General features: G+C 41.5%; 1 protein-coding gene across 1 annotated transcript in view; it reads left to right on the top strand.

Annotated features, from left to right (window-relative positions):
- Positions 1-27,411, top strand: part of TTBK1 (tau tubulin kinase 1) — a 104,467-nt gene that overhangs the window by 16,341 nt on the left and 60,715 nt on the right. Inside the window, exons 3-6 of the mRNA XM_050315218.1 lie at positions 6,510-6,657; positions 18,691-18,764; positions 21,372-21,512; positions 22,762-22,866. Coding sequence (XP_050171175.1) covers positions 6,510-6,657; positions 18,691-18,764; positions 21,372-21,512; positions 22,762-22,866 — 468 coding nt within the window. The remainder of the gene's footprint in view (positions 1-6,509; positions 6,658-18,690; positions 18,765-21,371; positions 21,513-22,761; positions 22,867-27,411) is intronic.

The raw sequence follows: 27,411 nt of genomic DNA, 5'->3' as shown, positions 1-27,411 counted from the left end.
TTGAGAGGGAATGGAGAATCTCAGTTTTCTCTGTCATTAGACACCAAAACGGAGACAACCTCCATTCGCACCCCAAAGCTTTCTGGCACAGCTGAAGGAAAGTCTTGCTGTACTCTTGAAGCTCTGGTCTGGAGCACATATACTTGTTTTAGAAGAATGATAAATGTGCAGGTGAACTGACATACAGAACTTGAAACATGCTCTGTGCTTACCAACATCTCAGACAATACAGGTTGCAGCTTTTGTCTGTCCCTCCCTGCACAAATGGAAATTTCCCCAGAGACTACAATTTGGTCAGATTGGTTCACGCTCTTTGCAAAGCTGAATTTAGACACTCTCCTGATGCCTTTGCTTTAAGTGCATGCTGGCAAACACACATTCTTCCTCAACATGAGGAAGAACTTCTTTACACTGAGGAGGGCAGAGCACTGAACAGGCTGCCCAGGGAGGTTGGGGAGTCTCCCTCTGTAGACACCTTCCAAACCCACCTGGACACCTTCCTGTGTAACCTGCTTTAAGTGACACTGCCGTGGCAGGGGGGTTGGACTAGGTGATCTCCAGAGGTCTCTTCCAACCCTAATGATTCTGTGATTCTGTGTTTTCCTTTACTCTAGCTAGCTTTGGTTTGTGCCATTCCCTATTCATCAAACTTCGAGTTTCTCCTTCATAGACAGGAGTGCTAAAACTTCTGTAAATGACGGGAGTGTTTTCGTAGCACGGTCTAAACAAAGTAACTTTGTTTTTGGAAACAGCAGAACTCTTAAAGGCACCAAAAGCTACAAGTAAAGTCTAAAATATGCTGTTATTCTCACAGGGGAATATTTAAAACTAATTTTAAAGTTGGTAGAGGCCCTAAATGTGGGGTTCAGTGGTTCACTGTTGCATGAATCTGTGACTGGGGACATCTAGAAGGTCTACCCACTAATTCTGCCTTAGAAAATACAAAAATGTGCAACTGTATTGTCAACAACAACTACCTCAAACTAGAGGAATAGCCTTTTATATTTGATAATGTTGGCTCACAGTAGCCTTCAATACTGCAGTGAGGTCATTGCCCCACTTCAAGGCTCTGAGAAATGGCATGCCTTGCTAAAGGCTGTAAATAGCGATGAGAAATTCTTATTCCCGCCTCTGAGTAGAAGTGGGAATTTGGCCTTGTGCTAGCTGAGTTGAGCACTGTCAGCCTTCATTGAACAGTCATTCCTCCCCACCAAAGAAGTGCAAGATGCACAGTCTTTCCTTTTAGGCAGGCCTTCTGTGCTGTCCCCTTGCTGTGCTTGATGTTGGTCAGAACCACAAGCTGTGTGGGGCTCGGAGTAATCTGGAAAAACTATGAAAATACCTCTTTTGGCCCAAGGATAGGGACAGCATGGGATCAAGTGACAGAGGAAAAACGGACTGCACCTTAAAGTGAGCATCCCACATTACAGCTGTAACATTGCATCACAGACCTTTCTGAGTCTAACCCATAGTGTGCAAGCTGCATGGTCCAAACTTTGCTGTGGGCGATGGATCCTGCTCAAGCAGGTGTGTGGCATATTTATGTGGTGCTGGGGTGCAGCTGCCAGAAGGTCTTTTGTATAATTTGTCCTCCCATTGTCATTGTCTCTGACTGGGCATCTGCTTGAACCTCGTAGCTCTCAGTGCTGATATACCTCCAGTATTGAGCCAATTTCTAATTTTAGATTGGTGTAATGTATTCGTTGAATTCCTTTCCTTCTCTCTTTTTATATGCTGGTTGACAAAGCTTTGACAAATGAAGATGTTAATTCTCTGCAGTTGGCCTCTTGGTTGTTCATTTTCCTGTCACTTGAAGTCAGTAAAATTTGGCTGTCTGACAGCAGTAATATTTTTGTTCTTATTTATGAGAAAAGACATGGACAGGCAGGGCTTATGGTTTTTATCAAAACTTTTGGACTTAGAAGGGGTGTTCTTTTGAGTCATCATTCATTACTTGCAGGTATTTTTGATGCTTTCACTGGATGAAATTTAGAGAGTACTGGGACCACATGACTTTTACTGAGTCCCCAGAGGGTGACTTGATCCACATGTGCTCTGAATGATGTAAACAGCTTTGTTGAGGGGAGGGGAACAAAGACCAACATAACTTGTGCTTGCTTTGAACTAGGGATAAATGTGGATGCCTTAAAGCTGAATTGATGTCTCTCTTTGTTTCACCTAAATGCTTTTTATTGGGGATTCACAAATGAGAGTTATTAGTGAGACAGAGTTGGCAGCTCCTGCACTGAGCTTTGAATGTAAGTGTTGACTCATGTACATGTTCTTTTGCTAGGTGCAATCCATGCTTTGTTTTCTTTCAGGTTTCTGAGGTTCTTGAACTGAAGCTCTTCTGTCTAGCTTGGAAACCTTGCTGGAAGGCCCACACTACTGTAAACTCTTTACCTTGTCTGTCTCACAAGGGCCATTTATGATTCCAAGACTGAACCTGGGACAAGGAAGGTTCTTTTTCAGTCTTGGGGCCTGTTTTGGTCTTACTCTGAATTGCTTTAAGTGGGCTTTGAGAGGTTTTCAGGTGATTTAGAATGTGGCTGATTGGCTTCTTGGTTGCCTACTCAGTTCATGGTGCAATTGCATGCTTGTTATACATGAGTTCGTTTCCCTTGAGATCAGATCCAGTCCTTTTGAGCAAGCTGAGTGGACTCATGAGAGTCTGATGAATGTAGGTCAACTCAACTCGTCCTCACCTGTTAAGTCAGATGAGGCCTTCTAGCCATTTTCGAATCAAGGAGCCCATTGAGTTGGGCTACAGGAGTTGTAGGCTTGACTATGCAAGCACTCCTAAAAGGCAGTCACTGTTTGACCTTGTCAAACATTTGAAGCCTGTGGATGACAACCTTGACCCTGGCTGAGTTCACTGTAGATTGCTGGCATTTTGTTTGATCCTTTGCTTTGAATTCAGAGCACAGAGTCTTGTTCCTTGACCCTGCCACCGATCCTGAGACTGAACCACTGCTGCCTTGGTTATCCTGGGAAGGTCTGGTCTTTATATAATATCTTTGGAAGGCAGACTTTGTTTAGAGCAGTAGTGTCATATATGCTTCTGGAATAAAAGATTAAATTTGTAATTCAAAGCTATTTTTTGTTGGGGTTGTGTGTTGCCTTGGTTTTTTGAACTGTCTCTCTGAGAATACTGATTTCTGCTTAGTGAGAAGGCTGTCTGTTGTTTTTGTTGTTGGATTTTTATAGGCTCTGGAGGATTGTGCTACTAGAGGCTTTTTCAGGATAAATCCAAAATAATTCACAATATTTAAAGGAGACTTCAAAGACAGCCATCTGTGTCCTGCGTAACTACTGGTAGTCTGTGTGCAAGTCCAAACCTGTGTTTGATCAGATGAACTGTTCACTTGACCCCACAGCCTGTAATGGAAACCTGGCCACTCGACTCATGCACAGGGGCTTGTGCATTTAGGTAGAATGAATCCTGCTGGTTTTGTCAGCCTGTATCCCAGTCTTAACAGTAAATGGGCTGGTGGAAGGTAGGAAACAGGATGAGAATAGAATATTTCTGGGGCTTAGCATAGATTGATGACTCATGTTTACAACTCAGGTCATTCTAGGTAGATGTTTCATTCTCTTTCTTGACTGTGTGTTTGCAGTTTCATTATTGGTTTTGGGTTTTTTGAGTGGTATATGCCCATCTCTTCTCTGTGTCCAGCAGAAGGCTGTGCTGTGTTCACCTTAGGCAGTGAACTCCCACAGAATACCCAAGCAAGGAGGAAATGCATGTGTCATAAGCCCCTGCCCTCAGCCAAGACCGTGAGTTGCAATAGCTTCCTCTGCAACAAAGAAAAGGAAATGGCTGCTGATGGCCTCTGGGTGTTGCTGAAAAATCAAGGAGGATGGCAATGCTGGTAATGTTGAATAGAACCATCTAGTGTGCTGGGAAAAGTATGCCGGAGAATAATTTCCATGAGAGGGTAAGAAAGGATGCGAGGAAGCAAAGGCAGCTTTGACAGCATTCCATTGGCTGGAACGTGTGTATAAAATCAGTTTTCTGATTCAGCAGAAGCTCCGATCTTGATCTCGTGTCATATTGCATTTGTTTCTCTATAGACTTTTCTGTTTCTTCCAATTTGGCTGTTTTCCCAGGTGTGCAGTCTCAATACTGTACTTTTCTTCTTGAACCTGCTTCTATGATGCACGCGTTCTTTTGCTTTTTCTAAGGTAGTAGTCCTAGTCTGTCCTTAGTTTTTCCAGGCTCCTGATCATTCTTTTACTCCTGAAATCAATGACTTCTAACTCAGTGAGAGCCTCTAGCAGCAAGGTGTTCAATATTTTCATTTTATGTGACTAGACCTTCCTACAGATCCTAATAGTGTCACTGTCGTAGTCATATTACTGTGTTGTTCCATTTATTCTAATACTTTTACATTTTGACAACTGTGTTGGACATCAGAACTGTTCCTTTTAGGGCCAATGAATGGAAAAGGATCATTATGTTTGTCTGTGCTGACTCAGCAGTTTTTCTTCCCAGATCCATTTCTTGGGTTAAGTACCCACTGAGGTGCTTAGGTAGCCTTTATTTCTTCTCCATCCCAGCTATGCTGGGCTATATTTATTACTGTTGACTTTTGCTTGTTATGTTACCCATGTTCCAACAGAGAGTTTTTTAGTCTTCCTCAAAGTCCTTCCAGATCCCAACTAAACTTTTTGCCTTCTGTACCTTTTCACTGTCCCTTTCGCTTTCTCTTTTGTGTCATTAATACATCAGGCAACAGAAGATCTTGTATACTGAATCCTGAGGTATTAGCTGGCATGTTGTTGCTGTGCCAAATGTAGCATTGTTTTGATAGAAAGATTTTTAATAGCCAGCTTACTTAGTGTGAATTTCCAAGTAGAAGTAGGGCTGCACTGTAATTATTTATGAATAATATGTGGTGACCTAGTTATTGGGCTGTTTACTGTATGAATGTGCCTGTTTAGCCCAGTGGAAGGTTGTGAGGAAAAATGTCAAAAAGAAGAATGTCTCTGGATAGCAGCTTTTGTAGGGTTTTCAAGAAATAGCCTCAGAGACAATAGTCAGGCTCTTAATATGGAAAATACTTCCTTCTTCATGTGGAACTGTTTTTCTTGACCTGCGAGCCAGAAAAGCAAATGATTTTGGGTCACCTTAGAAGGAAAAAAAAATCCTGCCCTTGGTAGGCAGGGCCCTTTGTCCAGCAAACTGCAGATGCACAGGACAGGCCTTCTGTGGTGCAGAAGACACTAATATATCATCTAAACCTCATTAAACACTGCGTAAGATCCATGTTTGACTGTGTGACTGAAACGTCTTTTTCTCTTGGAGTGTTATTGCTGCTGTTGGAAAGAAGCAGCGCTCAGGGCTTCCAGAGCAGTTGCTAACCCAGAGGGAACACAAAATGCTGAAGGGAAGGGCTGCAGCTAGGTTCAGTGAACAAGGGCTAAGCAGATCAAGGGATCCCTGATCTATCTTTGCTGTAACCTTGAATTTCTTCCTGGACAGCACAGTGTGCTTTAAATATATCCAAGAGAAACAAATATAAAATAATTTTCCTGGCATAGACATTGACACTTGCAACACATTAGGAGTCTGTCTTATACATGCTCATATATAAATATATGCACATATGCTGTCAAGTCTCAGCAGAAGGAGGATCAAGGAATCACCTTCCAGGAAAGGCAGAGGATCCCGACTTGCTCTCTTGAGTGGGAGGCTACTCTAGAACAGGCAGATGATCTGTCTCTAGTAGGTACATATCAAATATGCTGAAACTTAGACTTCTTTAGCTTTGAGTTTATGTCAGCTGAAGTAGTGAAATCCTGTTGTGAAACAGTCTTTAATTTTGCTCAGAGATACAAAAAACATGATTTTGTTGGGCTTCAAACTAAAAAAAAAAAAAAAATTGAGCAAGAGAATGAGAAACAATGAAGCTGCATGGGTGGCTTGTGTGCAACTGTTTTGAAATAATGCAGTTTACAGTTCTCTGAAATGTGACAATGAAGCAACTTCACTAGCAGAGCAGGTCAAGCATCTTGTAAAATATTTCTGTGGATGTTTTGTTCTGTGTTTAAAATCCTTTGAATGAGATGTAAACTTAACTTATTTCTTAGTTCCAACTACTGTGGTTATATTTTACTGCAGAAATGTATTTGTTGTGAAGGAATGACAGTTTTTATCTACCATGGTCTGAATAGTGGTTCTGCTACCTCCTTGAAGTGTCTTTCCTTGAATTTTGGCAGGAACATTACAGAGATAATAGGCATTACCATTTGCTTTTAAATGTATCACATGTCATTACTTGCTAGGCTTGTTCTTTGTTGTTATAGCAAAGAATTTATACATAGCACAGTCAAGTGGGTAGCTGGACTTTTGCCTAGCTATGCAGTTAAGGGATTCAGCCACAGCACAGATTGGGAACTGAGCTTGTTCTCTCTACACAGTTAAGAAGCTGGTGCCTGGCTTTGTGGGAGCCAATTTTATGTTCTCTGTCATGTACATTGTACTGAACATCTTTGTACTTTTCTAGTTGAAGAAGATTGGTGGTGGTGGCTTTGGGGAGATCTATGAGGCGATGGATTTGCTGACCCGTGAGAATGTGGCCTTGAAGGTTGAATCAGCCCAGCAGCCCAAGCAAGTTCTCAAGATGGAAGTGGCTGTCCTGAAAAAGCTGCAAGGTAAGGCAGAAAGGCCTTTGGAAGCGCTAAGTCACTGTGCATGTTAACAGCTGGAATCCAAAGTTGCAAATGGTTTTTATAATTTTCTCTTCAGCTTTCATCTATATGTAGTGCTATGTTAAGTCATTCGGCTCAGAATGTTATTACATTCTGCAGCTCCAGTAAGTTCCAACAACAGGGACTACTTTTGTCTGCCAGGCTGTGAGAACAATTAGTAGACTTAAAGTGAGTTAGCGGTACACTGGTCTCTGCAATCTAGTGATACTGATTAGAAAATAAGAAATAGAGGAAGCAGCATCTGACTAAGAAATGAGGTTAGCTGATTGCCTCACAGAGGACCAGGAACACTGTAAGCATGATGGAGTCTCCAAGTAAAACGGTTGACTATTAGATGAGTGCAAAAACTGGATAACACAAAGTATAGGGAAACTGACAATTAGCTAATTTTTCATTACCTTGCTGTTCTGAAGGCAAAGTGTAAAGTGATGTGTCTGTTCTTAATTTTCCCTAACACAGCTTTATATTGGTTTGGATGTGGAAGTCAGCCTTGGGATCATCAATTTCTATGGCTGAACCTGGCAAAGCTTTTAAGCAGATTTCAAACTGACTGGGAAGCAGCAAAATGGGAGCCTTCCTTGGCTCATATCCAGCCCTGCTGCCATTGAAGATACTACACTGAAGAGGGACTTGCTTTATATCAGGGTGCTGTTTTCTGTTTGGTGATATGAAACTATAATAAATAGGGCTAGAAGTTCAAAGTTGCTTTGCTGATCTTTGAAGTCTAGGGTGAAAGAAAGCAGACAGTATCCCAAAGGCTTTTGCAATCGTGATGAGATACATTTTAACACCAAAGGGTGCAAGGGAGTTGTCTTGCTGCAGTTGTTCCTGGCTGAAGGAACAGTAAAGGAAGGGGTCTTCTATGAAAAGCTGAACATCTATGGGAGGATGTAAACAAGGAATTTCCAAATCTGCCTTTGAGGGACTGAGAGCTGCTGTTTGCTGAAGTGCATTGTGCATGGCTTTGCTTGTTAAGGCAAGGCCAGCTACTGACAGGAAGAGTTCCTGTGTTCTGGTATAATATGCTTTTGAAGGGATGTTGCTTTTTGCAGGATTCCTGCTTGGGCTGAGGAATCCCCTTCTGTTGAAGCAGTGAGTAGGACCCTTATCATTAAGGCTCGTGCTTCAGAGCTAGTGTTGTGGCCTTATGTTTGTGTCTCTACCTCTTCTCTTGTACAAAACCTCCAGAGATATGATTGAATTAGAGGGTGAGACTGTTGTGGGTCTTGTGAGACGGGTTACTCAATATTTTTGACAGATTGCCTCTAGGTAAAAGTCACTGAATTATTTTTGAAGGTCAAATAGTTTTCCACGTTTCAGGTCTTCTAAGAAGAGAACTGATAGGCCTCTTTTGAATATACTGTGTTGTGATAGATGCAGCTGAGCTGTGTAAAGGAGAAATCAACCCAGGTCGTTAGAGGAATCTTGCTATTGAGATGTGAAAGGCCTGGATACACAAGTTCCCAGAGAACAGCAAAGCAGGTGTTTGAGATCTGAAAACAGTGGGCTGAGGGCAAGCCAAGGCAGTGATTGAGATTTTTTAATTTGGTTATGCACTTGGAATTTTCTGAATTGACTTCAGGGTATGACTGTGTAGAATGTTGGATATTACAGTGCCAAGAGACAATGCTATCACGCTGGCTAGTGCCAATATGTGTTATATCCAGGGCAGAGAATGCTTGAAATGTGTGACCTGAGATCACCATGTCAGGACTAGCATCAGAAAATGTGCAAGGCATTGACTAATACATGTGTACTGCCATCAGTGTTTATTTCTGGGAAATAGTTGAGAATACCAAATGCTTGAAAAAACGCCCACATTTGTACACACCATGATGCTGTAATTGGGAAGAGGGAGTGGTGGTGTGTAGAATTAGGACAAGTCCCCTGGCAACGCAGTTAGTAAATATTAAGGGACAGAAAAGACCAAAGAAGCAGATTTGGCTATGCATCAGCTATCCTGCATTTAAGAATGACACATTACTTCAACCATAGTTTTACAAATCAAGCTGTTCTGTGAAGAATTTAGCTTTTTTTGGGTTCAAGGTTAATCCCCAAATGCTTTACAGAAATAAATGATAAAGTTAAAATAAGAAATTGGGTTGAGAGCATTGGGAATCGTCTATTGTGTATGTTTTCACAGTGAGTGTTGCAAAGAGGTGACTAACATTTCAGAAAGGGAAATGCTGCCTTTATCCTAAAATTGGTGGATGGAGGAAGTTGGTGGTGTTACCATAGGTGATACAGTCAATTCATGGGTTTCTAGTTGAAAAGCAAGGGAACAGTGTTGTCTAAAATTCCTCTGTATTTTTCTGGTAGAACTCAACATTGCAGTCCCTCTTAAATAGTACCCCGTTGTTTTCTCTTTAGGTGTCACAGCAACCTTAAAAGACTAATGAGCTGCTGCTCTTTTCAGAGCTTGTAATCAGAGTCTAGCAAGTTGCTAGAGCTTGGCAGAGCTTGGGATAGAGAAGACTGGCCATTAGCCCATACTGCAGACGTACCTCAGGACCTGGTTTGGGTACAGCCTGACCTCTTAGTGCAGTGTTCCTGATCAGTGTGGACTGCAGGCTGTTGTCAACAGTTAGGCTTTCTGGGGCACTTTGTGGAATAGCCACATAAGGAACACAGCTGCAGGTAGGCCCCTGCACTAGCAGTCCACACAGAACAGCTGGGGAACTAAGCAGATAATGACTCCTCGAGAGAACCTCTATTCCTTCGAACAAACACTGTGTGTGGTTTTCTGCTCTGAGGGTGGTCAAATGCCAGCACAGGTTACCTAGAAGGATGGTTGTGTCTCTGTCCTTGGAGATATTGAAAACTCAGCTGCATGTGGCCCTGGACAACATACTCTAGCTATCTCTGCTGGGACAAGGGGGTGGGCTAGACCATCTCAAGAGGTGACTTCCAAAACAAATGATTCTGAGATACTTGTGCTTGGCCATGTGAGATCACACGTGGTCATGTCAGTATCTCTTAACTGCTCTGTAGCGTCATTCTGTTCTGCTCATACTTGATTTGATTTTTCTAGCTGTATATTGCTTTTTCTTTCTGTGTTTAGATATTATATGTTTCCCAAAGGCAAAATTCCTTCTGACTTGCATTGTTAATTGCAAGGATCACAGATCATCTTCTGGCCAAAATTCCGAATCTATTTACTGTCTTGAGTGTGGGATACATCAACAATAGTGCCCTTTTACACTTAGGGTAAAACACGATTGAGAAGTCAGCTTAGAAAGTTTCTTGCTCAAGCAGCTGATGAGCTGAAGCCCTCGCTTGTCCTGTTGTGCCTTTACCCAAGAAGCTTTTAGCCAAATTTTTGTCTTTTTCATGCATTCCATCGACTGCGTTAGTCAAAATCAAAACTTTTTGGTCCCACACAGTTGCTATAGAATATTTCCTTGTTCAGGCTGGACTTGCAGGGCTCAGGGCATTCCGTCTGGTGCTACTCTATCTGGCCTTTTTATTTTCATCCTTGTCAAGCACTGTTTGGCTTACTGATGTCCTCACTACAACACAAGCAGGTGGGATCACCCATGATGCCAGGCCCCTTCCATGAAAACAAGTCTTTCTTTCCAAATCCTCGCCACGTGGTGGCATTAAAGCAACTACAGCTTATGAACTTGGACCTCTCTTTTGCTTGAGATCGCACCATGTGTTTACCCACTGCCTGCTGTAGGTGAAGTCCTCTGCTGTTTATCAACACCAGCCTGAGCAACCCTTTTGGCCTAACTACAGGAGTTGCTTGTCACTGCTGTCAGGCATGATTATCTTTGGCTTATCTGTCCCTTCCATGGATGGAATATGCAGGACTAAGTTTGCCTGGAGGATCAGAAAATTTTCCTTCCTTGAAGAAGGCTGCTCTGCAGCTCCTAGCTACCTGGTGTCATGAAGAGTCCAAGGAACCACCTTAGAGAATAGACTTTTGCAGTCATAGGTTCTTATATACATGCAAGTATGGAAATTATAGGAAAAACAAATGGTGGACAGCACTAAGGAATGTGTACATGTAGTTGGTAAGTATAGGGATAATAAAGTAAAAACAGGAAAAAGGATAACAATGAAAGATATGGGGGATTTTACACTATAAACTTCATGTATTTGGGGAATTTTGCTTTGGGTTAGTTTTAATCTGCCCCCCTGTCTGAGGCACCATTTGTTGGTTTGCTTTAGGATTTGGGGACTATTTGGTGTGCACCTGAAATGGAACTTCTGGGCCTGTTTGCTCAGAAAACCTTACATGACCCAAAGCCACTCTTCGAACACTGACACACGGTGGTTGTGATGATTGAAGGCAGTATGGGGATTTGCTGTAAAACCTCATTGCTTTTATAAACTAGGACTTTGAGGTTCCTGTTCTTTGGAATCATGAGGAGAAAGAATGGGATGATTTCCTATGATTGAACACATGGAAGGAAGAGTACTGTGACTTCTAGATGAGCAGATGTTTTTCCATCCCTTCAATGCTTTGCTGACCCTTTGAAATACTGATTTATTCTATTTCCTTTGAAATAGAAGTGGACAGAAACCTGCCTGCTCTCTCTGTGACTTTTCCCCACCCTGGGTTTGCTGTGGAGCAATATTCAGCTGGCCAAGGAGCGTTCGTGGAGTACCATCTGGACTCAGTTTCCCATCTAGGACATCTATGAGGTTAATCAAAATGCCACATCTCTGTTAGAACAGCCCTGGCATAGTTTGGAGGTGCTTGGCTTGGGCTGTCTCAGTCTGCTTTTCTAACAGCAGCCTTAACTGCAAAAATTGTAAACCAGTATCCCTGATTAAATCCAGTGGGCTGCTGCAGAGAGGGGCATGAGGAAACTATCTTACATGCCAAACCAGGTATTGTGTCCTCTCTAGGTGCTCACCTCAGGCTGTGTGAGGCTCAGAAGCAGATGCTTTGAATTCAAAAATATTTTCCCTGTCCTTACCTACTTCTTGATAGGTCTCTCTGGCAGCACTCTGGGGGCTTGTAAGACCAGGACAGTGCAGCACTCTGTATGCCTTCTGGTCCACAGGCTCTCCCAAATATGGATGTAGGCACAGCACTTGGTTTCCTATGCTATGATTCTCTCTGAAGAAGCCTGGCAGATTGTAATTTAAAATGGCCCAATTATTCTGGTGCTGGACACTGTTTTCAGTTCATCTGCAGTGGCATTGTTGCCCTGGTGTGAGGCTACAAGGCCCCATAAACTTGCTTTTGACCTCGCTCAGCAGCCAGATATTGCTGAGCTCTCTTCAGTGTGTTGTTTTCTTTGTAAATGCCTTCTTTTCAGTATAACCAATCTCACTGCGTAGGGCTCTGATTATTTTTATCCTGCAGTGCAGAGATCTTCTGCATATTGAGTAGCTGTGCAAGATGCAGCCTGGTCACAGGCATTGTAGCTTTTGAGTACCTGATTTTATTACAGCAGATAGTGAAACAAGTCTGTGTTGCTTGTTCCCTCTTTATTGCCAGGGGTTGGACAGGGAAGAGTTTCCTAGCAAAATAATGGAAGAAAAAGGATCTTGCTTGTTTTTTCTTATTTGCCGGTCCTAGGTTTTTTTCTTTCTTTTTGCATATGTGAGAGTTTTGTGTTAAAGTGGTGCCTTTAACCCTCTGATATTCAGTTTCTATTACTTTTGCAGATATGGTTTATGTGTTTCTACAGTATTTTGCTATATTGATGTATCCAAGATATCTGTAAAGACTACAGAGCAGAATAAATTATCCCTAGCAGGCTTTTAGGCTATCACGGGGTGGCAGATTCAGAGACTTGATGTAGCTTGAGCCTCTTTACCCAGCACTCCATTTTTCCATGAGGAAAGAGTGTTTGAATAACTTGTGGCATTTGGGCCACGTGTTATTCCACATCAACCATGGTATCGTGGGATGGGGGAAGGTCATGGGATGGATGAAAAAGGATTTAAAACACACCTTTTTGGGGGTTGTGTTGAATTCTTGCTCCTGCACTGTTGTCCCTTTACCTTGTGGAATCTATTATCAGTTACTCTTCTTAAGTTGTTAGTGACCTTGGGAAACAACTGGAGGAAATTATGCCATGCAAAGTCAGACAGTTTTACCTTTTACTGTTTGATTGGAAGATGATGACCAGCCTTTTAGGTTTTGTGTCCATTAGTTAATTCACCTATTACAGAAGCGCTAGCAAAGTTAACCCAATTGATGAAATCCTAGCTGATTACTATTGAATAATGTAGTTATTTAAGCCTCACTTCCAGCATAGAATTTGTTTTCTTTCATGTTAAAAACTCCTTTGTCCAGCTGAGTTGACAATTCCCTGAAGTCAGCTAGTTTGTCTGGCCAGAGATGAAACTTGCTAACCCCAAAGGAGAAGAACTGCATGACAAGCTACAGACACCATTTCCAAGTAAAGTTAGAAGATTACGAAAGTAACTCACATTTCATTTTCTAGTCCTGCTGGATCCTTTTCTTTACAGTATTTGTACAGAAGTGGATTCAATATCCCCACAATATCTGTGATAAGCTGGCACTGACGTTGACAGGCAAATAAAGAGAATAGCTGTCAAATGTATCTTATAATGTAGAGAACTGAGAAACAACTGCAGCTTTCCAAATGCCAGTGAGAGCAATTGTATAGCTACAAGTCCACAGCTATATAATAGTGACCCCAGCAGTGCCAACTGCTCGAGCGAGTTATGTCACTAAGCACTTGGGCTTTTTCTAGGCAGTCATCTGTGGGCTTGAGCTGCTGGATTGCTGTGCCATGGTGGTTATTTTTTGCCAAAAATTTTTACATTGGTTTTTATACTTCATGCGTTACCTGAGTAAAACAAAACTTGACTGATGATTCTGGAATTAAGCTGCATTTATGATTAGAGAGGTCAGAGGTTGCTGTGGATGTGAGAGGCGGGCCTTAAAGAAAAGTGAGTGTGACACAAATAGATCCAGAGGAAAATTTAGGCTTGCAGGAGGACCTCTGGTCTTTGGTACAACCTCCTGCTCCAAGCAGAAAAGAAATAGATCTGGTTGCTCTGGGCTTTTTCTGGTGAAGTTTTGGATAATCTCCAAAGATGGAGATCCTACAGGCTCTCTGGGTCCCTATTCCAGGGTTTGACCATCCTCATGGGGGAAAAAGAAATCATACCTAGTGGGAACTTCCATGTTGGAGTTCGTGTCCAGTGCTGCTCTGTGTGCCTCTGTCCTGGGTTAACCTCACCTGGAACTAAGTACCCCAGGGATGTTTGCTCACCACTCCCCTGCTCCAGTGGGATGGGGAGGAGAAGTGGAAAAACGTAAAACCCATGGGGTGACATGGGAGCAGTTTACTAATTGAAATAATAGCAATAATAGTAGTAGTGGAAAGGGAGATAACAAAAAGAAAAAGAGGAATAAACCCCAAGAAAAACAAGTGCCTTCCTAAAGGCTGAAAAAAACCCAATGCTCTTGATACTTTACGTTAATGTTACATTCTCCTTTCCCTGCCACTGTCCTGGTGGGCACTGCTGAATTCCTGCTGTTATGTCAGTGTTGGTCTTGTGCAGGAGAAAATGCAAGAATTGGTAAGGTAACAGTAGTAAGAGTAACAATTGTACTGAGATTTGTGATAATCCCTACCAGTAGAAGTTACTTTAGTGTTTTGGGTGGACTGTTAGGAATGAGGCAGCTAATCAATGGAGAAGAATTGCAAAATTTTAGCATAAAATAAAAAGATTAAATTTTTTAACTCCTTTGTGGAGAAGAGCAGTTACTGGTTTGCTGCAGGTGAAAACACAGGAAGTATGGAGTCTGTAACAAAAAAAAAAATTCAAATTGCAGATAATATCACATATTTCTTTCCCAGTATTTATTTTATTAGTTTCATTTCTATATTGAAAATACATGAAGAATATTTAAGAACTTAAAAGAGTAGAAGATTGGAATGAATATTGGTGTCCAGCAGTTTAAAATTGACCCATGTGAAAAAATAGACTCAAAAAAGGATCATAATTTAGTTTTCTTAAGTTCTGTTTAATGAAAATTTTTCATGTAATGAAAATTTTAAAGTATTAAAATGGGGCTTTTAATCATATCTCTACAAGGTGATGACTATCTGTCCTACGGTGGAAGGGATTTCCAAATACTTGAAGTTATTTTTATACATGAGAACATAATTACTGACTGTAATTTTTAAGTTTCATCAGAACAAGGATGGTGAAGACCATTGAACTATTTGTAATTCTTAGCCAATATTATGTGAGAGATTATTATGTTCATTGTAGTTAAAAGACAGCTGTAGAAAGAATATTTTCCTATGGCTGAACATTAAAATTTTGCCTTAACTAAATGCTTGTGAAACAAAACGCTCTGAAACTTTTCTCAGGTGAGCATCAGGCTGACTTATTCCTCCAGTGTTAGTTAACAGGACAAAGCTCTTTATGATCTATTGCTCTGTCCTTTACTTTGTTGGAAGATATTTGTATGGTTTAAGAAATAAACAAATACAGATATAGGACATATTTTCTATGGTATAACTTCTGATCCTCTGTAATATCAGGGTGACTGTTGAGCAGAACAGTCTAGCAAAGGAGCGAGTGTCACGTAGCAGTTAGTGCAGTAAAATAGTTGTGAGGCTTCCCATACTAAGCATACCTTGAGAAAACTTTTTTTTTCCCCTTTTCTTACTTTTCTGGGTTAAAATGTGCTTTGATGCTCTCTGTGCTATTATCTCCATGCTTGAGGAGGGCATGCATGAGAAGAGGGAGCTATTTCCTGCTGCCTTAAAGGGAATTATGACAGTTCCATCATCCTGGCTGCACAGGGGGTTATTAACACGATTGTTCTTGTGTGCTTCAGTGTTCTGATCAGCCTCAGGACTGATCTGCAGGAATCCTTAAGTCACACCTGACTGTCAGCCTCCATCTGCTACTTCAACATGGCAGGAACTGTTCCAAGAGAGCAAACAGTTGTAATCTGCTGCCTCCTTTAGATGAAAGATGGGTAAAAGCTTCCAGAACTCAAAGGGTTTGATGCTGCAAGCATTTATCCCATCTATATGACCAGCTGGCTGTGTATGCACTACTTCTAAATATGGCCTGCTTTCTCTACACTTGGTTATACTCTTTTTACTTCATGCAGAAATTGGCACAGTTTTCCCTCACCCCCTTTCTTCTTTTTTTCCTGGTGTTGCTTGTGTTTCAGAATAGTGCATGGGAGAGCTGTTCCAGAGAGAGTCTAAATTCCCAAGACCAACAAGTCAGGTCTGAGTCCATTTTAGGCTGGAAAGGAGGATTCAGTATAAAATCAAGTCAGTTTGGCATGCAGGTCATCCAGAACTGTCAGTCATCATTTTCAAAAATTATAGAAAGTGGAAACATATTGCCATCCTAAACATGCAAGCAATTCTCAAAGATAATAAACTAAAAACTTAAATATTTTTCTTTTGGTAAAATTGCTTGAGCCAGAAAACAATAGTGTGATGGAGGAAACTGATTAAAAAACCACAAAACAAAACCACAAAAAACCAAAACCAAAAGGTCTCAGAAATACACTTGAAATCACAAGAGGAAGTATCAAATTAGCAAGGATGTGTTTTGAGTCATATCATTGGACACTATCATTCCTGTTTTGCTGAAATTAGTGATTTACATGGCCGGGTTCTACCTGTCAGAGGGTTGGTTTTTAATGTTGTCTGTAGTTTTACAGCAATAAAAAGCACAAAGTGTCCTGCCTATCAGTGCTCTGCAATCGTCTAAAACAATAAATAGTAAAAAATTACTATTTTACAGTTTTTTACCACAGAATACCTTGCACTGTAACTAGAAACAGTCATTGTTTTGGCTGTTGCCTCAGTATCATCTCCTGGTGCTCTGAAAGGCAAACAAAGCCAAGCGGGACTCACAGTGTCTGTAAGTAAGCCAGGCTGGTCTCTTGCAAAGCTGAGAATCATGTCTGGGTTGAGCGTGGGCTTGCACTGACCTGCCCATCTTGTCTGAAACCTGTGTAGATGGCCAGTTTGCTGAAGCACAGAACTCACATGAGCTCCTAAAGAAACATAACTGGTTCTTTCTGAGGTTATTCAGATATGTTGACTTTGTAGCCACAAATCTGGCTTTGAGGGTCCCTTCACGTCAGCAAGCAGCGTATTGGGACCCATGGCAGGAAGATGTGTGGGATAGTTGAGTCTTGGTAATGCCCAGGGCAGGACGTGCTGTTTCCACACAGTGTCTCAAGGAGTTCCCTCAGAAAACCAAAAACCTGTTTGTCAAAATGAACACTGAATTCACAGTGAAGTTGCCAACAACAGGAAACCAGTGGCACCCAGTAGCCACAGGCACACACAGGGCATGGGCTCGTTATGTGAGAAACGAGGATCAGGGAAGAGCATGCAGACTGCCCTGACAGGTACTGAAGAGGGTACTCTCCTAATCTGTGAATATCTTTTCCTGAAATATGGTGGTTTGTGACATTCCTTGGTGGTTTCAGCATGGTCATGCACATTCAGTCCTGAAACTGGATAATGTCCATGCCAGAGACATGAAGGCTCTGCAAACACCTAACCTTCCTGTTCATCTAACCAGACGTTGGTGGATATTAGGATTGGTTGATTTGTTTGTTTTAAACCCGTTCTTCTGAAAGGATTAAGGAGTAGTTGAGATCTCTGTCCCTCCAATTCTGGTTGCTGGCAGCTCTGTTATCTCCTTGTGGTAGGAGAGAGAGTGAGTATTCCGTTGTGGGATGCTGGTGGGCCCCGGGGGGGCAGGATCTTGATGCTCTTACTAGGAGTCCTGGGATGAAGCTCCACATTCCCCAGCTGTATCTATTGGTCTGGTCAAAGCTCTGATCCTCCAGTGAGAAAGCTGCTTCTTTGTCTTCTGCTGCCCTCCACATCCCTATTCTGTCATATCTTGCTGTCCCCAGCGGTTCCCGATGCCCCAGACCTATGGTGCAATGACAGCAATAGCAGGACCCTGAGGGTGTTTACAGGCAGTGCAGTTACTGATTACTGTATGTGTTCACGTTTTTCCTTTTTTTATTTAAAATTGCAAAGTATCAAACCATAAGCTTTGGTTTAAAAATCACCGTTGCTCAAGTGCTACAGAGACATATAGGGCAAAGCTATTGAGTGATTCTCATCCCCTTCCCTGCTTAGAAACCCCCCCAGGAACCAAGCATTCACCAAAGATGTGCATCAACCTTTGCTCTGTTATCAGTAGTCTGTTTCTAGGGGAACACATGCCTCATACTTCCCCTTCTGATAATCCAGAGAGCAAACCATCACAAATCCATTCCAGGTCAGGGTCTAAAACCACAGCCTCTGCTCCCCCACTGAGGACTAGCTTAGTATTGCTGGGTAGCTGATTTAGTTTGATTTTGCCTGAATAGGTGTAGTGTGCACTTCTAACACCGTGCCAGAACTTGACACAGAATTGCTTATATTATTTCCTTCTGTTGTTATGGAATTGCTTGAATGTTTCAGTGGAATTTTTCCATAGGTATCTTTCTTTTCCAAATGTCTCTGACTATTAAAATCAGGGTTTGTCCACGTTGAAGTGACATTAGATTAGCTGTTTCAGGGTGAGTGGTGCTAACAGGCAGGTGTAGTGGTGGTACAAGTCAGCATTTACTGAGTAAAGCTGAGCTGTGCTGCCAGTGAACCTGTGAGGCCATGTGGTCATGTGTGTTACCCACGCTTCAGTTCAGGGATAGTGGCAGCTGTGGTGTTGTTGCTTACATGTGCTGGTGGTACAAACTGCAGTTTGTCACACTCTCACTTGTGGCCTTTGTCAGTTTGAGGATTTGAGGAACCCTGACACTGATTTCCACTCATGGCCATGTCACAGGCAGCTTTCTTGTTGAATGTCAGTATTCTACTTAGCTATGAGAGTGGGAAGGAGAAACATAATCACTGTGTTCTGCAAGACTCCTTATGTGATACCACTTTATGGTTACCAGACCTGGGTCAGAAACCATTTTTCTAAAAATCATGGTCACAGGGTTGTTGTCTTAGTTCCATTCTGTATGTTTCTGTTTCTTTTCAGGGAAGGATCATGTTTGCAGATTTATTGGCTGTGGAAGAAATGAAAAATTCAATTATGTGGTCATGCAGCTTCAGGTGAGTTCTGCTCTTCACCTCTCCCTTCTGTCCCATAGAGATGGCATCACAGCGAAGGATTTGCAGTGAGAGAATAAGGCCAGACACCGATCTAAAGACTTTGTTGTACACAGAAAAAGGGTGGGGGACAAGGAGAAGGGGTGGTGTTGCTGTCACATCTGTTGGGATGGCTCCAGTTGTCAAGATGCACTAAAATATTTCATAGCTCTGCTATTCTATTTGAGATGGCTTTCTGTCAGCTTTCTGGGAAAAGCACTCCATTCAGAATGCTTCCAGGAGCAATCCAGAGTATTGTGCAGCAGTGACAGCTGTTTGAAATATTTCCTGCTGAGCACTGTGAGGCAGCATTCAAAACCCGTGTCTTGTATCAGAGCGCGGAGTGCAGTGAGAGCCAGTGGTGTCACACGAGCAGCAGTTTCTCTATGAAAGGCTGTGATCTCTGTTTCCCCTGTCTCTCCCAAGATCAGCAGTAGCTTGGCTTTTGCTGTGGAAGTGTTTACTCCTGCTTGAACACTGCTGATATTAAGTCAGTATGGGTGAATACTTGGGTAGCTACCACATGGTGACTCTACTGCTAGACAGTAGAGGAAGTAAAATGGATACCAGCAGACCCAGTACTTCTTTAAAATAAACTTCTAAATTTTTTTGAAGTATAGTTCAAAATATAGTTTTATAGCAAGGCATATAAAACATATAAAACCAGTAAATTCCTGGTGCTTGGGTTTTTCTTTTATGCACCATTGGCATCCCAACTGCTGTTATTGTTAAACAATCCTGGCTATTATTACTGCTGCAGTGTGAGTGTGAATATGCTTCTTGAAAGGGCTAATCTGGAGCTCATGGAAGAACAAGGTTTCTAAGCCCCCACTCCTGTCCTTAACAAGCACGATAAAACAAGCACGATACCTTTGCAAAAAACTTCTCTTCATGGATTCTTTTACTTCCTAACCCATTCTTTTGGTATGTAACTGAGCAAGTAGAGTAGGCAGACCTAAAAATAATTTCATTATTTGCAAATGAAGACGTTGATACATAAAGCATTAGCTAGTTTTGCACTATCACCCTTCAGGCTAAAATTCTTCTTCAGCTTCAAGGCCTGCTGAGACCTGGTTTGTTGTGTGTCCCTCTGACTGCTGTGTACTGCAGTTCTCCCTTTCTTTTCAGTCACTGTGACTGAGGCTCCCACTCTAAACTTTGCAATTCTCTGGACTGCTCTGTTTCTTAGCCAGCCTGATGGTGTTTATTTGGAAAATAATGCTCATCTTCTGTGTTTTCCTGGTAGTTGTTTTGGATATTCACATGCCTTGGGTTGTTTCTAGAGAGGAGATGTCTAAGACCATCTCGCAAAACCAGCTGGGGAAAATTTTAATGTGCAGCTCTGAAAAAATCTGCCTTGCTTTCCATGTTACCATTGATTAAGAGAGCTGGTGTCCAAGGAACAGCTTTACAGTGGACAGAAGGATCTGCTGTCAATTCAATAACCTGAATGTTTCAGGATAGCAATGACAAAACTCTGCTGGCTCTAGTAAACTGTCACAGAAATTTAAGAAGTTAAGCACTAGAGAAGTGACTTACTCTTATTTTGTTCATGTTAAGGATCGAACCTGGGCCAGCTGCTGGGCCTTGGTTGTACCTATTAGCTGATCTGTGTCAGGTGTGGTTGTTCAAGGGTCCAGAGCCCATGGATTAAACCACTTTGAGAGACTAGAGCTTCAAGAGCCAATTGCAGTTGGCACCTTAATGTCTCTAAATAACTTGAAAACTGGAAATGGATGGATGAATAGATGGTGTTTCACTGCTTTGAAGAGCAATGTATGTTTTCTCATCAAATGTTTGGAATATTTTATATATTTTCTGTTGGGAATTTTGTTTGAATTCATCTGTTATCACTAGAACACTGGGATTTTTCTTGCATTTACTCTGTCCTTTTTTCCTTTTTTTTTCTCTTTTGCTGAATTGTCTTCATTTCCATGCATAGCTGGTAGCCTCTTTGTTTTTCCCTAGAAATTTATTTAAGTGGAGGTAAATGAACAATTTCTTTTAATAAGTATAAAGCCACTGGAAAAATCCTCCTCTCCTGATTTTGGGTATGACTTTCTTGATAAGACAACTTTCCCCATTGTGGTGTTGCCACAACAATGCTGGCTTGAGCTTGCACCAGACAGTGCGTGCTAGGGAGTTTCTGATGAAACTGCTTCTGCAAGCTGTAATAGACAGTGGCTTCATGCCTTGCTTATTGAATTTGTACTGCTTTAATCTTTAGAAGGAAGGCTGTTCCTAAATCAGCTTCTGCATAGTCTGAGTTTAACAGTAAGGAAATGCTGGTCTCATACAGTCTGAGGCACTGCTGGTCCATGCCAAGCCTATTTCACAAATAATACTTCAGATGACTTCTCAAGATAACAGTCTGGTATCTACTTATCAGCAAATACATCAATTAAAAGATAAAATGAAGTACTGGAAGATCTTATACAAGAAATAAAGCAGATGTAAGGTGAGCACCTGACTGAGTAGCATGTCTGCTTTTTGGGGTTGCATGTTAGCACTTGAAGCTGTGAAATCCTGTGCTTTCATGGAATGGTTTAAGTGTTTTATTGATTATTTCAGGGCCGAAATCTTGCAGATCTCAGAAGGAGTCAGCCTCGAGGGACTTTCACGCTGAGCACAACGCTGCGATTAGGCAAACAGATTCTAGAATCAATAGAAGCCATTCACTCTGTGGGATTCCTGCATCGTGACATCAAGCCTGTATGTAGTTTTGGAAATTTTCCCTTTGGTTGTATGTCTATCTGTTCTGCTTGAGTCAATAAAGACAGTCCGAACATGGGCAGATCTCAGCAGATACATTTAGGTCTCCTTGCACACTGCCACTGACACATTTGCTGTTTTCTATAAGTACAAAATAGTAATACAGTATTGTGCTTCCTTTAAGTGCATAGCAAACTAGCTTGTATCGGCAGAGACTGCTCCATGGTGGTTGTCAGTCATACTTGTACCAGTCACTATCCCATGATGAAGCAGTTTAGTTCTGAACACTCATTTGGACCAATTATTACTGTTAAAGGAGTTCAGAAAGGAAGATTTGCTCTGTGACCCATCACTTGAATAAGTGCTGTTTCATGCATTTGACATAGCTAAATCATCCTCTTAATCCTTTCTGAGCAGTTGCCAAAAAGTTGGAGCACAGTTTCTGGTGTCAGAGAACACACTCACAGTGTCGGTCATCTGCCTAAGTGAAGGACAGTAATTCCAAGTCTCTTTGTAGAAGCCAATCTTTTCCCTACAGCTCTTCACTACTTGACCTCAACAGTTGTTGCTACACCAAACCCAAGACTGCCTTCCTTCCAGCAGACTCATTTGCTCCTTTTAAAATCAGCTGCTTTTAAATAAATGATCAAATTCAGCTGAAAGTCAGTCACTGATGTGATTGGCCACAAATCCTTTAACAGCCATCCGTTATGGCAGAGAATAGAACTTTAAGATCGAGGTCAAAACCAGGAGCTGCTCCATATGCTTGTTATTGGTTTATTTACTAAGAAGCAAATCCAGTGGTTTTTAGATGCCCGAATGTTCAGATAGATTCAGGCAATGCAATACAGTGGATGGGGATTCTGGGAGTTAGGGCAGAATAATGCATGCTAGCAGCTGAACCTTGAACAGAAGCATTTGTCTACAGTAACTCCATCCTGTTATGCAAGTGATGGAGCTCTCACTGCAGAGCTAGTGGTGTTAAGTGTAGCTCTTTCTCAGAACAGCTGAAATTTAGCAAAGCTAATGTGAATTTTAGTTATTTTGAGACTCCACAGACTCTTATCTGCAAAGTGAACTTCTTGATTCTCTAATCCATGATTTTGAAGATGCATCTTAAAATGAATCTCTTTGACTTGTTTTCATCAGGGGCATGTGGAGCTGTATGACAAAGTTTTGTTAACCAATTGCCAATCTTACCCAAGTTGCTGGCATTAATTTGATTTTTTTTCTTTCCTTCTTTGTCTAGTCCAATTTTGCCATGGGCCGCTTACCTTCAACGTACAGGAAGTGCTACATGTTAGACTTTGGTCTGGCCCGTCAGTATACCAACACCACTGGGGAAGTCCGGCCAGTAAGTAAATTTCAAGGAATTTTTTTCCATTTCTGCAACTGATTAGGCATGGAAAGGTTTTGTGGTTCTATTTGTTTTGTGGTTGTCATGTTTGGTCATTATAGTGGACTGCATTTTCTACAAGGTGAGAAGCAGCAGGTGACTTAGCTGAGTTGAGGGTATAAGTAGGGATGCCTGCTTTTGTCTCAAGAGGGATATGGCTTTTATTTGTTTTCTTTTATTTCCTTTAGGATGATCAGGTTTTCCACAGGTTGCAATACTTACTGAGTAAAATATGAACTGACAAAGGGAGTGAGCCCAGTGCTGGCCATGTAACTTATGTAGCCCCAGGGGACTGGTCTAGTCCAGTTCTCTGTGGTCTGGGGAAACAGGTTGGTGTATTCTTAAATCTTTTTATAAAATAAGTGCTAGAAATTAAAGGCTGACCTGATCTCTGAGGCTGAGCTTACTGTAAGTTGCAACCTGTGTGCTGTCCTCACCCTTGCCTGGTTTTGGTTTGGTATATATTGCCCCTGTCCAGATTTCCTACCAGGAGTATTTCAGTGTGCCTGCTTGGAGTGGAGGTAAGGGCAGGGAGCATAATTTGCACCACGTAACATGGGTGTTATCTTTAGTCCTTTTACCAGCACTGTGTCATCTGATGTCACTCATAAGAATATGTAAAGCTTCAAGACGGTCTAGGTATCTGTCAGAGAATTCCTGGGTTTCAGAACACAGTGCAGGCAGAGAGAGCTCATACAATCTCTCTGTTTATCATCCTAGGCTTATACCTTTTGGTCTGCACACCTTTTCCATCTGCAAGATAATTGTTGTTCTGGGAAATGTTGACAATATGCGAGCTAAATACAGAGGCTCTGTAGTGCAGGGGATGATTGGGAGTGGAAAGAAAGCAAAGGAGCATATTTAGTGTCTTTAGTAGATGAACATATCTGAGGGATTTTTTTTCTATTTTTTTATATGTCTTTTCAGTTGGACCTTGCAAGTGTTTACGTTTTACCTGTAGATGGGAGCAGCTCTAAGGGTTGTGCCTGCATCTTATCCTTAAAAAGACACACATTATGTACTACTGGTCTTCCATGTCAGTGCTGTTTAGTTTGGGGATAACCCTTCTTCATATTGCCCTTTACAAGATGTAGCCCCACTCCTTTCATTTTTCTGCAGTCAGGATTCAAGCCCATTATGTATTAAAACTGGTATTTGGTTTTCTGCAAAATTTCGTAATTGCTTAAGTGAAGCAGCTATGGTTTATGTCTGTATTTCAAGTCCATTGTTGGAACACTGTTCTTTCTTTGCAATTAAAGAAACTAATTTTTCCAGATGTATCTTCTTTTGAATCCTCTATTTTTTTTTCCTCTCTCTCTCTAATTTAAAATTACTTCACTTTTATTTTCCTCCCAGGTCCTGTTTTTGGAAACAGCTCTACATCCAGCTTTGGCATTTTCCAGGGCAAAAGATTCTTTAGCTGTGTCTTGCAACCTGTGTCCTGCTTGGGTTGATGTGGGTGAGGGGGACTTTGCCAGAATGCAGGACTTGGAGAAGGTTGTTTGTAATTCTGGTCAGTTTGGTGGTTGTTGCTTGCTGGCCACAGATGGGTCTCATAGAAGGATGAATGACATATAATCTTTTCCTAAAAAAATACATGCAATCTCCAGAGTGTTGGGGGTGTGCTCTGCTGAAAGGGGTAAAATGTCTCAGTTTGTTTGGGATATAGGAGGATCTTATGGGGTAAAGTCTCATATATCTAATGTGCGTATTCGCCTATGCCACACTTCAGGAGGGGAGGCTTTTTGACAGAAATGATACAATAAAACCCACATAAATACTCACTTCAATGCCATTTAACATTATCAAATAGTCACCAGGCTGTTCAGTCCTTTTGTGTCCCTGCTGCCTGATACCACTGTTAGTCCCACTTATCAGACCAAGACATTTGTCTGCAGAAGCATATTGTGATTGCTGCCCAAGTAATGCAGTGAGGACTAGGAAGGAGATGGAGGTGATTAGGAGGGTATGAAGGCAAGTGAAATGAGAATTTTTGGTGGGGTTTTTGTGTTTGTTTGTTTGGATTTTTTTAATAAGAACTTTATAAATTATATCACCAAAGAGATTATTTTGATCCAGTGAGGCAGATTCTTCTTTCTCTGTTCTCTTTCTGTTCCTTTATCCATGAAAAATACAATTTCCAGAGTTATAACATGATCATTTATAACACGAGCCCAGTTTTTTGGGAATTTAGTCCTGAAATAGGTGAGGGAAGGGGCTCACTTTCTTATTTTCTAGAAGCATGTCTCAACTTTGCTTTCAGTCGTATTCAATTATTAACAAGACATTTTCTACTCAAGTAGGTTCTATGCAGTTTCTTACAGTTTCAGAAGCATTGTCATACTTTATGAATAGTACCATAAAAAGTATTAGCTGTTTTCATAGCCTCAATCTTACTTATCACCTTTTCAGAAAGACACTGAATGACTTTCTAGTAATGCAGATAATGAGCCAGGCCTTTAGAGTGCTGTGCATTTCTTGTTTGAGTTTAGGGATTTTTTTAACTTACGTCTTGCCTTACAATTTTTAGTCACTTTTCTATTTTGAAAATGCCTTTGATTTTGAAAAAGGAAAAAGACAGTGATTCTGTGGAGCAAAAACCTCTAGAAATCTGTGCTGGCACTGGTTTCCTATATTCATTTTAGGTGCAATTATCTGATGCCAGACAGCATTAATTCTTTTTTTTTAAATGTAAAGGCAAAAGGCTGTTTAATAGTCAGATAGCATAGTCTGTCCCTAAAAAAGTCTCATTCTGATTTTCTAGAGATTGATTAAAACTTTCTACTCTGCATGATCTTCATTGAGCATTAGTTTCTCTATGCTCAGCTGTTACCACTCTGGCTTCCCAGGCCTTCTTTTAAGAGCTATCAAAGTAGCTTTTACGTGGACAGCTGTTATTCTACTGATCTTCTGACAAGTTCTGTTGTCCTATTGCATCGTGCACTACAATGGTATGGATTTGTGCGTTTGTACTTATTATTATTATTATTACATAGGACAGCTACTTGACAGCTCAGCGCTTGTGAAGTTATGGGCCACTTGGTGAAATTAAATCCAAGTTTATTCTGAATCTGAATTTATCCTGTGCTTCTAGGGAAACAAAACTGATCTACCTTATGTGGGATGCTAATATTAGCACAAATGCTGCTCCTTGGAGAAAAGCTATTGTCGCACAGATTTGCTTTCATGGGAACGGCCTCAGCCTCTACCACTTGCCCATTGCCAGATGTTGCAAAGTCTCCTGGATAAGTCTGTAGAAACTTACATTTCTCTATAAAGACAGAAGATGGTTGGGGCCAGAAGGTATGTAAGGAAGCATCAGCAACATTTTTCCCCTCTGTTAGCAATCAGGGAAGCTCAGCTGTTCTCAACAGTCTCCTTAGTTGATGTTTTGCTGTGGGTTGTAGAAGTCAGGCTTTGATAGTTCCTCCTTTGGACACACAGAGCAGATGTGCATCACTCATGTGGCCATTTGGTGCCCACTGTGTTCTGGGAGCTGCTTGGGGTCTGGCTGAAGGCTGTTACTTTGGCTGCCATCAGCTTTTCTGGCATTTGGATCAGAGTCAACATGCCGGCTAGCAAAGGGGACTCTGGCTATTATGAAAAATGGGACAGATTGCTAATGCAAAAAAAACCACCCTTAATCTTTCCAGTGGGTTCTGTTTTCAAACACTTGCAAGGACAGATAAATGAAGGAGAAGACAGGCAGCTTGCCAAAACTGCTAGAGGAGACGCTGATTTCTTTACTGTTCCTCCTTTGCCCTCCAAGCCCCATTCTATCCTGTTTAGAAGGTGGCAAATTCTGATTAAGATCTATCATTTGTATTCAGCAGGGTCTGTTTGACCTGAAATTTTCCATTTTTTAAGGGAGCACTGTCAGTGATAAATTCACACAATATTCCTGGTCCATTAAACTTAGTAACATCTTTTGGTGTTCAAGACTTGTATATTTTCTGACAAAAGACAGTAGAAAAATTACTTAGTCACAATAAACAGGGCCATGTCCAGGGCTGTGAGTCTCCTGACGTCGCTTTTCTAGGGAATATGTATTAATTTTGAGCACAACTGTAATGCTTCAATGAGAGGGATTCCAATATGCCTGCTCCCATTCTGCCTGTGGCTTAAATACATGGTGTTTGTGGTATTCTGCTGTCAAATAAGAATGCAGGAACTCCTGTAGGAGAGGAAGTTTTTGAACCTGAGACTTCCAAACTTTGGGTGAGTGATCTAATGCTGGAGAGAGGAATCGCACACAGATTCACAGAACAGATAAAGTTGGAAGAAACCACAGTGGGTCATCTGCTTAGACAGGGTCATCCTAGAGCACATAACATAGGATTGCATCCAGATGGTTCTTGAATATCTCCAATGAGGAAGACTCCACAACCTCTCTGGACAATCTGTTCCAGCATTTGGTCCACCTGCACAGTAAGGAAGCTCTTCCTCACATTCAGCTGGAATTTCAGGTGCACCAGTTTCTTCCCTTTGCCTCTTGTCCTTGCT

Source organism: Myiozetetes cayanensis, unplaced genomic scaffold, assembly GCF_022539395.1.
Source record: "Myiozetetes cayanensis isolate MyiCay16 unplaced genomic scaffold, myiCay2020 scf2-11, whole genome shotgun sequence".
Lineage (NCBI taxonomy): Eukaryota > Metazoa > Chordata > Aves > Passeriformes > Tyrannidae > Myiozetetes > Myiozetetes cayanensis.
Note: the sequence above shows the minus strand (reverse complement) of the source record. Positions and strands in the feature narration are given on the sequence as shown.